General features: G+C 42.1%; 1 protein-coding gene across 2 annotated transcripts in view; it reads right to left on the bottom strand.

The window, feature by feature from the left end:
- The window catches only part of EEA1 (early endosome antigen 1), a 136,799-nt gene extending 124,498 nt beyond the window's left edge, over positions 1-12,301 (bottom strand). For both annotated transcript variants that reach the window (XM_077832394.1, XM_077832401.1), the window contains exon 1: positions 12,189-12,301. In XM_077832394.1, coding sequence (XP_077688520.1) covers positions 12,189-12,212 — 24 coding nt within the window. In that variant the 5' untranslated portion in view covers positions 12,213-12,301. The remainder of the gene's footprint in view (positions 1-12,188) is intronic.
- Positions 12,302-12,889: the final 588 nt, after the last annotated feature.

The raw sequence follows: 12,889 nt of genomic DNA, 5'->3' as shown, positions 1-12,889 counted from the left end.
ATGCAATAGCGTACAATCCAAACTTACTGCCAAGCCCTCACATCACCACTTGAGTAAGGAGTATTTATTAGATAGATCAATACATAACAATATATAAGAATTTAATACATAAAGAACTAAGCCAAACTTCACTTATCATTCAAATTACAGCTAAATACAGTTAAATAGTTATTCAACAGAAAAATCCTAGAAATTAAAATTTAGCCTCTTAAACAAAATAAATACTAACACACTATTCTTCAGACTGTGGAGTTTGAATAACTAAAACAACAACATTTTTATACTTGTCAGATTATTCAGTAGAAAAGCTGACAAAAGTAGGCCCATTGATATGGTAGTAAGTAAATAAAAATATATTACTTTACAAATCACAAAATTTCAATATAGAGGAGAAGTAGAAAACTAAAGTTAAAATTGCTTCTATATCAAACTTCCAATTAAATTAGACTAGCTTATTCAACAAGGAATCTATAACATTAAGTTGTATATTTTAATTTGCTTCCAGTATAGGCTTCTTTCCAAATTAGTGTTTCAAACCAGTAAACAAATTAAGTAAACACTACTTCATTCAAAGTCTCATGAAATATATTCAGGTTACTAATCCTCATCCAATTCATCCTACCTTTCAACAAGAGATTCATTTTTCCTTCTCTTATCTACCTCAAAAGTTCCACTGCTTCATCAGAATCATAAAAGAAAGTTAGCATCCTCAACCAGGCAAACTTCCTCAACAAGAACAACGAGGAGTCCTTGTGGCACCTTAGAGACTAACCAATTTATTTGGGCATAAGCTTTCGTGGGCTAGAACCCACTTCAGATGCATGGCTGATGGATTTCCACTTCATACAGCTAAATTCAGCGCCGTCCATGGTGACAGGTTTCAGAGCGGTAGCCGTGTTAGTCTGTATCAGCGAAAACAATAAGGAGTCCTTGTAGCACCTTGGAGACTAACCAATTTATTTGGGCATAAACTTTTGCTAGCCCACAAAAGCTTATTTCCAAATAAATTGGTTAGTCTCCAAGGTGCCACAAGGACTCCTCGTTGTTTTTGCTGATACATATTAACACGGCTACCACTCTGAAACCCATTCCCCAACAAGGAAAGTTATTGAAACAGCCAATTAAAAAAAAAATTCCATAGCATAAAATTTTTCTCCCTCTTAAATTCTGTGTGGGTCCAGATTGTTCTGAAAAAACAAGGATTTGTTTACTCTGATAGTAAATTTTTACTTTTGGTCTCTGAACCATTGGCCATCAATTACTCCCAATCTAGAGCCAAATCAAAGTTTACTTTAAGAATTGCATTGACAGGGTTAGAACCCAAATGAAGTACTGATGTTGTAATTTTGTAGGCAATCTTATATAAGGTATTCACACTTTATGCATACAGAATTTTAAAGTAAAAAGGGAGAGAGCTATATGAATAAGTTCTGTCTACAGACTTCAGAAACGGAAAAATCCTAACATTATTTGTCTTGGAAAAAAATTTCAAAATCTTAATTTTTAAACAAATCAATAAATAGTCCTTTATAAAGATGCCTCTAAATGTAATTTTCTCCCTTAGTTTGAAATTGAAGTATAGATTCTACTTGTGTTTATAAATAGTATTCTATTTCCTTTTTCCCCCACCAGGGTTACAGATTTAGATTTAAAATTATATTTAATTACAAATACACCTGATCAAATCTATCCTCTAATTACTGTACTGTTGCTAACATACAGTACACCTTAAAGAAGTCTTTGAAGATCAAATAGGATGAGGTGAGTGGTTGTGGGAGGGGGAGATTAGCAGAATGCACTCCACCTAACAGAGGTGGGCAATGGTGACCATGACAAGAGATAGGAGAAGAGAGAACCTCTTCTTGTTGCATCCTCCCCCTTTAGTTGTTGCTGAAATGGCTACGGCTACAAGTTTATCCATTTTGTGTCCTGTTCACTACTTAGCCTATTTGCTGGAAACATGGAAGAAGACAAAAAAACATCATGAGAGAACAATATAGTCTCATTCTAGCTATAAAATTATTTAGAGTGCAGCAGCATCCATAATATGGTAGATTTCTAACCACAGAAGAGGATGACATAGCCCCTACCTCTAAAGTTTTTAATCTAAAAGGCAAAAAATGGATCAAAGGTGAAAGAAAGGAATATGATATATAAACACAATATATACATCAAGGTGATGCCTGGCACTTGTATTGGTATTTCTCATAACTTTTTTTATTTTTTTTTACATTGTATCAGCTACCATCCATTGCTTTCTTACCAACCAGTTAATTTCCTATAGATGTCACAACAGAAGTAGGTCTTAGGATGGGATTTAAAAATGAGATCAGTATAAACAAAGAAAGGGTATTCCATGGGTAGGGAGTAGGATGGAAGAAAGTACAGAGACTGTTATAGGAAAGCAAGGTATCAAGGCTGGCAACACCGGTGAAATGAAGAGGACAGGGAGCAACACAAAAAATGAGGAGGTCAGATAAGTAGGGAGGGGCAAAGGTATCATGCAAGGTCCTGAAGGCAGTGACAAAAGCTTCATGTGGCAGATAAGCTGCACTGAAGAAGCTATCTGAAGTTCATAACACAATAGCACCCACAAGTTTACAGAAGAATATGTAAAATTGTTCGTAACAACAGACAGTGTTCTTTATAGTAACTGATACATCTTTTGTATAAAGTTCTGCTAACACATAGCGATTCAATGGAGGGATTCAAAGTGGGGAGCAATGTGATAATAGTTCAGGAGAGGGGAGTTAGGTATATTACATTGTGAAAGTAACAGGCAAGGTACTCAAGGAGGGCTAAATTGATGACATCACTGTTTTCTAGAAAGGTATGAAATATCCAGCAGCAAAGAGCAGGAAAGTCTCCTGATATTCCTGGGGAGACACCCCATGCACAGGAATATTAGCACAAGATTAAATGATATATCATGCGATGTAAGAACATTTGTATACGTTTAAGACACTAATTATCCTTTCCTTTCTTGATGACAAACAGCTTCTAACTCACATCCACACCCTGTGAGCTACAACTACATCTACAGTCAGTCAATAGCCAACCTTCAGGTCAAACTACTGCAACACTCTTATGTTTAAAGCATATGTCTACTATGTGAAGATCTGGAAACTTGCTAATAAATTTTACTAGATTTCGTCTAAATATAACTCTTCCTCAACTAAGGTCCAAAGATCCTAACTGCCAGGTTGAGAGACTAAGGCCATGTCTACACTACCTGCCGGATCGGCAGGTAGCGATCGATCTATCGGGGATAGATTTATCGCATCTAATGTAGACGCGATAAATCGATACCCGGTCACTCTGCTGTCAACTCCGGAACTCCACCAGGGCAAGAGGTGGAAGCAGAGTCGACGGGGGAGCGGCAGCCGTCGATCCCACGTCACGAGGACACAAAATGAGTGATTCTAAGTCGATCTAAGATACGCAACTTCAGCTACGAGAATAGCGTAGCTGAAGTCGACGTATCTTAGATCGATCCCCCCCCACCCCCAGTGTAGACCAGGCCTTAGTGATTCTCTCCCCAGAGCAAAGAGATCTGAGAACAAGAACAGACTTGCCCAAATTTGGGCTCCTAGAATCAGCTGTGCTGCAGTAAAGGGAACAGAGGATAAAGGCATAGAAGCACTGACTCCAGTGTACCAGAAAACCTTCGGACAGGGATTTCTGAACCACGCCCAAATCTCATGTTGTGGTAATAAGCTCTAATACACCAACAGTTTAAGTATGAATATTCCTGAAGTTCTAGATGACAGAGGTGAGTAAATGCCACTAATATAGAACTGGTGAAGGAACAGTGTGTCCAAACAGGAGCAACTTGTACGGGAAATTATTGTTGCCTAACTTGAACCTTAGATATCTCATGTGTGTTAGTTAGCCTTCTTGAGATGGTGAAGGATGCATCTTGAGTGTCCAACTCCAAAGCAATCTTGCTAAGAGAAGGAATTACGTTACTATATGGAATTTTGTTTTATTCAAACATTTGTCGAGATCGGCATTGGAAACAGACCTCCTTTTCTTCATGGGAATGAGAAAGCAATGAGAGTAAAAACCTGTAATCTAAAACTAAAAGATCCTAGAACCCACTTGATTGTTCCTAGTTAGAAAAAGGGAGGACTTCTCCCCTCAACTTCACATGAGATGGATGTGGGCAGAAGGGGATTTAGGTTTTTATCAGAAGTAGAGGTGGAACCATTTTTTATACCCAAGAACCCAATGGCCCATAGTAATAGCCCTTCAAACTGTAAACGACAACAAAATGGAGTCCTTAACAGCATGGATGAGGGGGACTAATGGAAAAGGTTCTCTGTACTTGACCAGCAAAATTGCTACTTGGACCAGATTGTCACAATGGGTCTGACTGTCCACTCATATTGGTGTAAACAAGAAGTAGCTCTGCTAAAGTCAATGGAGTTCCCCTTGCATAAGCGAGAGGATAATCAAGCCCAATGTCATCATGGGTGTTGAGCAAGACTGGTATTGGCACTCCTTAGGCTATTGAGCCCTCTGAGATTGACACTCATAAGATCTGTAGGGTCTAATAGGATCTGATTCCATGTGAGACTAATGTGAAAAGGAAAGGGGCTTTGAACTAGTTATGTATGTGTGCATTTTTAAATGGCTAGCCTCCAAGTAGTGGGCAATAATCCTTGGCTCTATTAATGTGCTCTAGGTTTCATCTGTTTTTCAACTAATGAAATCAGGACTTTGAAAAAGGACAGTCATACCGCTCCCAGCACCTTTGTGTTATCCAGAGGGGAGAAAAAAAAAATCAAAAGATTCCACTGGGAAGAGAGAAGAAATCTCTTCAATTCTAATTAAGAATTTGTTTCCTGTAATACACACAAAATACTAGATGTTGTACATAAACTAAAGGAAAACATGGTCCCCTCCCCATAGAGCTTACAGGACTAAAATGCTGCTGGTTTCACCTACTCCTATTGCAAAATTTCATCTCTAATGTGCACATACCCAGACGAAAGACTTATCTATCTTAGACAAGTGTGAGGAAGGAGGAATGAGAATACACGTCTTGTTATTACTCTACTTTTCCTCACCTTGAAACTCTATGAATTTGAGGCAGAACAACCTTGCCACACAGTACATAAAGGTTATGCCCAAATATTATTCTTGTATATCCCCCCACCCCCTGGCACTGAGGAATCCCAAAGAAGATATATGCATGTTCACACTGACAGAGAGGCTCCGATACTAAATTTTTCTCCCATAGAGAAACAGCAACTTCAGACTGTCAGATCAGCTGTTTAACCCATTTTTTATAAGAAGGAAATTCTTAGAACCACAAGCTGCTCAACTCTGAGGATGATGGAGAGACTTTCCTACAGACCCTAACAACAGAGGAACTTTAAATTCTCGAAACCTCAGAGCCAATTAGGTTCCCATCTGTTCAAATGTCTCCAGTACACAAATTTATCCCAAGTGGTAACAGACCTTTCTGATATGAAGAGAGCGTCTGCACTAAGGGATGTACCTTTTCTAAACCCCTTGAATGACCCCTTTACTTTGGTTCCATCCCTCAGTACCTAAAATTCAAAGAACGCTCCTTCATGTACTTTAGCAATGAAGCCTTAGAATAGAAAGATGAAAGTACAGAAAAATGAGCAAACTTGCTACCCTTGGCAGTGATGCAAGAACACTATTCTGCAGCCCACCTACATAGAAGAAAAGAAAGGGATATGGGAGGGTGGACACTTTTAGACCCACACTTCTGGAACATGCGTGTCCATGCCAGAGATGCGTGCCTCCACTACAGAGGATGAGCTAATGCCAAGAGCAGGGATCTGCTGAAGCAACTAATGACAAAGAAAATGTTATTCTCTTTCCGTTGTAAATTCTTACATAATGGTACTGTACACGGTTAAACAGCTGCCATGCTTCACCGCAGACATGACTGCATTTCAGCATGAGTTATGTATATTAAATATTGATAGCTTGTAAAACACAAATTGCTTTAAAGCATTTGGCCCTGCAAATGCATGGTTATTGCAATGTTCAGGATGAAAGGTGCTATATAATGTAAGATGTTACTACCGCTTGCTTGAGTAAAGTCCCTGCTTTATGAAATACTTTAGGTGTGCTATAGTCACACTGAAATGCACTGCAGGACATGTCTTATTCCTGGTGTTGTGCAAATACTAGCCAAAGTTATTAAACAATAATGGTAAAATCTTTTTAACCTTTTGAAAGTAAAATGCTTACTTAAAACAGACAATTCCAGCCTACAACACAGGAAAAAGCATGCTAGAAAAGGGGTTTGTGTGTGCTTTTTTTTAAAAAGTAAGCATTAACCTTCAAAATCTGGAGAAACATGCATGTCCATTAGCAATATAGCAGAGACAAACTACTTACTATCATGAAAAATTTAAATACAAATTTAGTAGGCTATTGTGAAGACGCTACAACTTTCAAAGTTACACTGTACATGGACTTTATCAGTAAACTGGAGAATCAATTAAAAAGATTCTTCTTTCCATTACTAAATATTTATGAATACACATATTTAGTTTAGGCTTCAAGCACTAAGCAGCAATAAATATTGCTGTACCATGCACTATGAACATCACAGTGTATACACACAGCTTTATAACTATGGTCCATACCATATAACCCAGCAGAGGGTGGAAGAAGGCTCATGCCCTTTTGGTTTTCTTGTTTGTTTGTCTTTTAATTATTCACTCCTGGATAAATTTCTGTGATGTGGGTGGGAGGGAGAGAAAAGCTAACTACTACAAACACTTTTACAAGATTAAAATTCTGAAGCACTGAAGTATGGTTAGCGTTGGAAAAATGATTATGTAAAACTAGCACCTTCTTATTGAACATATCTGCTTCCTGTGTGCCTGAGTCATATTTGTTTATTTTAACTACAAGTACAAGCTTACTACTGTTAGCACTAAAGAGCCAATACAGCTGCTGAAAAATAAGGTGAACTACACAGTATTCTTCATGAATCATCAAAACTGAAAGTTAACTGAATGCAGAAACATCACCACCACCACCAAAGAAAGCAAGGGGAAGAGAACAGTTTCCTTTTTGAAAAATCAAGTGATGCTTTGTATATATACTTATTTATTTTAAATTTGGAAACCTAGCACATCTCATGAAATCACTAAAAAGAAAAGGAGTACTTGTGGCACCTTAGAGACTAACCAATTTATTTGAGCATGAGCTTTCGTGAGCTACAGCTCACTTCATCGGTGAAGCTGTAGCTCACGAAAGCTCATGCTCAAATAAACTGGTTAGTCTCTAAGGTGCCACAAGTACTCCTTTTCTTTTTGCGAATACAGACTAACACAGCTGTTACTCTGAAACCTTTCATGAAATCACTGAGAATATAAATATGGATCACCCCGATGTCACTTTTACAGTCACTTCTCTGTGTACAGCTGTACTCTAACTTATCAGCGGTGCCCTTTAAAACATTTTTCAAATTAGATTTAACTCAACTTCTTTAAAAATAAATGGAAAAAAAAAACATTATGAACATGAAGTTACACAATTTTCCAAGCAGAGATTTAAATACAGCACAAGGCTACTATTGTTCAATCATTCTGAATTCCCTAACAAATATTAAATGCAAGAATCAAAATATAAAAAGACAGCACTGCTTGTTTAAGTCTCTGCTCCTGAGCAATTTTCAGGATATTAGCTTTGTCCCTTTCTTTTACTAGGCGTGTAGGCTATTTAAAAAAAAAAAAAAGAAGTAGAAGCAGCAGCCTACTCACAAACTCATTTTTCCTTCAGAATTTTAGTGAGAAAAGGACTATTTTCCAATTATTAAAAGGTAATTTCACATTTCAAATTAACATTATGTAAGATCATTCAAAGCCCTCAGTACACCATTTTTTATCCACTGAAATTGATTACACAATACTATTACTTAAACTAATTCACATACGTGAAACACAGTGTACTGTATAATATTATTATTTACTTATTTTGAAGAATGCCAGCTGCTTTACAGACAGGTAAAATGAAACAGCTCCTGCCTCAAAGGACAAAGTCTTCACCCCCCATCTTGCAATAAGATCCACGCAGGCAGATCCTTGCATCCACATGGAGACCCAACGAAGTCAATGGGGCTCCATATGAATGCAAAGGTTCATCCATCCAAATATGATTGCAGGAACGGAGCCTAACGGACAATATATAAAAAACAGACAAGACACAGGATGCAATACACAACAGATAATGAAGCCATTATATTCAACACATCATCTTGATTAAAAAAAGAAGAGGGGAATGAAAAAAAAGACATGCACCCCTGATTGGTTATGCCAGCTTCAAAAACTAAAATGAGCTATGATCAATAGTAACAAGTATTTGGTTTATTTCTATTATGAAAAAACCATTGAAACGATATTTTTCAAAGAAAAAGATCACATTTCTTAATGAAATGAAAACAGTGCTTTTCAAGCTTCAGTTGCTGCTGTCTTATAATTGCTATGCAAAGTGAGAGGTTACAAAGGTGGGGATTTCCCTATTTTACACACTTTCAGGATTCATGATATACTGTTAGCCGTGACTACCTGTTGGCTTAGGAAGAAGAACATTAACCGAATTCAAGTAATGGCCACAAAGAAAAAAAATATTACAAATATACCTGTTTCAGTGACTGCAAAAGCTGTATAATTTTCTTCATTATTAATCAAATGTGTACAAATATCACATGCTTAAAAGCATAGAAGAAAACAATACATGCTTTAAATTAGCCATTTCAGAATATAATCTCACTTTTTAAAGCTTATACTCCTAGTATGTATTCATACAATCTAAGCACAAAATTATGGATAGTTATTAACTTCAGTGCAAGTCAGGAGTCTTCCTCATATTTTGTCAACTCAGTATAGGGCCCTACCAAATTCATGGTCCACTTTGGTCAATTTCATGGCCAGGGTTTTTTTCAATTAGTCAATTTCATATTTTCAGCTGTTTACATCTGAAATTTCCGGTGTTCTAACCATGGGGGTCCTAACTAAAAAAAAAAGGAGTCGGGGGAGGAGGGTCCACAATTTATATAATTGTAGGGAGATTGTGGGATTGCCACCCTTACTCCTGCCCTACTGCTGGCAGGGGTGCTGCCTTCAGAGCTAGCCAGCCACCCAGCTCTAAAGTCAGCACCACTGCCAGCAGCAGCGCAGAAATGGGGGGCTGGTTTTTACCCTATCTCCAGTTTTTCCCAGCAGGATGGAGGGCTGATAGCTGGAGCTGCAGCCTCTCCACACGGGTGTGTGAGAAAGAGAGAGACAGTTCAAGCCACAGCCTCTCCGCAGCTCAAGCTACAGCCTCTCCCATGCTGGGTGGCGACAGCTCAAGTCGTGCAGCTTCCTGCATCTCAGACAGGTTCCCAGAGGTGGGTCTGACCCACGCCGGGAGTGGCTCATGTAGGGAAAGAGGAAGTCTTCTCTCTCCCCATCCTCTGCTGGGACTAGCAGCCGAAGTGCTGCACAGGGTAGGAGCCCCAGCGGCATAGGCATTGTCTCCGTGGGTGCTCTGGGGCTGGAGCACCCACGGGGAAAAGTTAGTGGGTGCTCTGCATCCACCGGCAGCCAAGCTCCCCTCCCCACCTCACTTCACCTCCTTCTCTGAGTGCGCCACGTCCCCACTCCTCTGCCCACCTCCCAGCGCTTGCTGCCTCCAAACAGCTGTTTGGAGGCATAGCAAGCTCTGGGAGGGAACAGGGAGGAGCGGGAAGGTGGTGCGCTCAGAGGAGAAGGCAGGGATTTGGGGAAGGAGTCAGAATAGGGGCAGGGAAGGGGTGGAGTTGGGCCAGGGATTTTAGGGAAGGGGTTGGAATGGGGGCAGGGGTGGAGTCAGGGTGGGCCCAGGGGCGGGGGGGTCGAGCACCCACCGGCGCGAGCAGAAGTCCGTGCCTATGCCCAGCTGGGCACTAGATTTCACAGGGGAGATCAGATTTCAGTCTGTGTTGCATTTTTCATTACCATGAATTTGGTAGGGCCCTAATCATATACCAGGAGCTGCTTCTAATGTAACCCATGCAAACATACAACTGTTTGTATAATTTTAACATAATTTTCTGTTAAAAGGGACACTGTGAACTTAATCATATGTTGTAAGCAAACATTTCTTTATGTTACTAATAACAAAGAAAAAGAAAGGTTTTTAAAGTTCACATAGTCATTATGCCTTTTGTTTATATTTTGTATTTCCTTCTACTTGAAAAATAAAAATGAATGAAATCAGTTTCATTTTTGTTCACAGTTAGTTCTAGTTTGAGTTTCAAAAAGGACAAGGGTATGTTTGTTTAAAAACAACTGTCTTCACTGAAATTTTAAAAATGTGGGAACATTTATATTGGCCTTAGATTTTATAAAATATCATGTTAATTAAATTTATATTTTCAGCCACATATTCGACAACTGTGTAAGTTTTTCTAAACAGCAGCTCATTTCCCAGGAACAACTAATGTTAATAAAACTAAGATGATCAGCACCAAAAATAAAGTTTCCCTGTTTTTTGCTGTTCCCAAAGAATTAATAAGGTAAGTCATATTTCAGGCAGGAAACTACTCCTTGTAAACAGTAACTTTTAAATAAGCAGAGGGGAAAACTTTGATTGATTAGAAACTATGGCAGAGATACAGTCTGAGGCACAAGAAAAATCAGTCCCCCCATACTTCAAAGTACACCAATACTGTATGTACACAGATATCCTTCCTTCCCACACATAACAAGGATTTATTATCATTGTTTCAATACATGTTCCTTACACAGAGTATTATTAGAACAACAACTTCAAAAGCCTTCAAAGCCTTTCACAAATATGCTTGTGAAAACAGGCAATTTTCAAAGCTGGTGTCAAATACCAAAGTTGGCTATTTTCACCACTTATACATGACTAAGTTCTACATGACACTGATATTGCATGAAAGCTATGCGGGAATTAGAGCACACCCTTTCAACTAGCTGGGTGACTCAACTCTATTCTGTACATCCCAATGCTGAACACCAAAGATGAAGGCATTCCCTTTGCACTTTGAACCAGTTATCCAACTCCAGTGGAAACCAAATGTTTTTGACAACCATGTTTGTCATCTATGTTTTGTTGCACATTAATATTGCATGGTCAACATCCATGTAAACCACAAACAACCTATTAGAATGACAGGTAACACACCAACATAGTAGCAAGGTAAACAACTGAGGTTTTTTTTAAAGGCAGATGAGGAGAGCAGAAGGAAAGATGGGGTCCAGAATCAAATAGCACAAGTTGATTTTTAAACCTAGCTAAAGTTACACAGGAACCAATTCCTAAAATAGGCAACAGCTGGCTGGTAGTTTTTGGTGTCCTGGCTTGCATTTGTATTTCAACTGACTTTAGAGTTTATTTATTAATCAGAGCCCAGAGGGAAGTAGGATGGAAATATACTACCCAGGATTACTGTGGGTCTGAGTTACAGAATGTGTGTGACTTGAATTTATTTTCATCTTCTGTGAGTGTGAGAGTGTACAATGGCTCGGGGAGCTTCAGCGGGAGACGTAAGAAATGTATGTTTAACAACACAAGACTTAGGAGCGTGAGTAATGACTCCCAACCCCAGCAGCGACACCCCCCAGCCAGAGAGCCCTGCCATTAACCCTCTCCTGACACGAGAACGGGCCTCCAGCCCAGCACCAGGCGGACACCACCTACTGCAGCAGGAGTCAGGTGGAGAGGAGTTGGGTCCTGGGCCTGCATCCCTCCGCTCCCTCTCTCCGCCGGATTCCCTGGCCTCGGCCTGCGCCAGGCGGGGCAGAAACATTCCGGGGCACACGAGGGGGCCCTGCCCAGCCCAGACTACCTGTGTGTGTGGGGAGGGGGGTGATCCGGGGGTCACTGCCTGGCACTGAACACTAGGGAGACAGGAATCCCCCCTCCCGGCCGAGCCGTACCCCCAGCGGGCTGCCCCACAGCGGGAGGGGGGTGGAGGGAGGGCCCCGGCTAGCAGGCAACGTGCTGCCTCCCCCACGAAGGGGCAGGGCGGGGGCCCGCAGGCAGCCGGGCCTGGGGAGGCAGGCCGGAGCGCGGGGCGGGGGGGTGCCATGCTGCCACACGCGCCGCCTGCCCCCTGCCCTGACCCGCCGCCGCTGGCAGCAGGAAGCGGAGCCGCCTCCCCACGCGGCTGCCCGGGCCGGCCGCTGTCACCCTCTTACCCGCTGCAAAATCCTCCTCAACATGGCTACAGCGGCCCGGTCCCGCCGGCTGCCTGCGGACGCGGCGCCGGGGAGGGGGCACCCGCTCTCCGCGCCGCCCGGCCCGCGCGCTCGGTGACAGCGGGGGCTGCCCGCCGGGAGGAGGAGCCGCCGCCGCCGCAGCAGCAGCCGAGGGGCGGGACGGCGGCGCCAGCCTCCGCCACTGACAGGCAGCCGCTGGGCGGGGACTCTCCTCCGCCAGGGAGCGGCGGCCTGTCCCGCAGGGCTGGGCCGGGAGCGCTCCGGCTTCCCCGCGGGCCGCGCTCGGGGCAAGCGGCGCTGCAGGAGTGGGCGGCTGCCTCCACCCAGCGCGCTTGGGGTTGCCTGCCCGGGCCCAACGGGGATGCCTCCCTCCCCGCCATTCCCCTTCCCCTCAGCGCTTCGTTGGGCCCCTACTGGGGATCTGGCTGTCGCCCCCCGGGACATTCAGCAACAATTAGCTGAGTGGGACCAGGCTGGACGCTGCACTGCAGGTGGTTGCAGGGCTGGTGCCGCCTGTGGGGCCCAGGATACCAGACAGACAAGGTGGGCGAGGTGATCGCTTTTATTGGACCCACCCCCTTCTGTTGAGAGCCAGGCCAGAAGAGCTCGGTCAGCTCCAAAGCCTGGCTCTCCCAGCGCAGAAATGGGGCCAATAAAAGCTATTATCTCACCCACCGTGT

The sequence above is a fragment of the Eretmochelys imbricata genome, chromosome 1 (genome assembly GCF_965152235.1).
Source record: "Eretmochelys imbricata isolate rEreImb1 chromosome 1, rEreImb1.hap1, whole genome shotgun sequence".
NCBI classification, from domain to species: Eukaryota; Metazoa; Chordata; order Testudines; family Cheloniidae; genus Eretmochelys; species Eretmochelys imbricata.
This window is presented reverse-complemented; position numbering and strand designations above follow the sequence as displayed.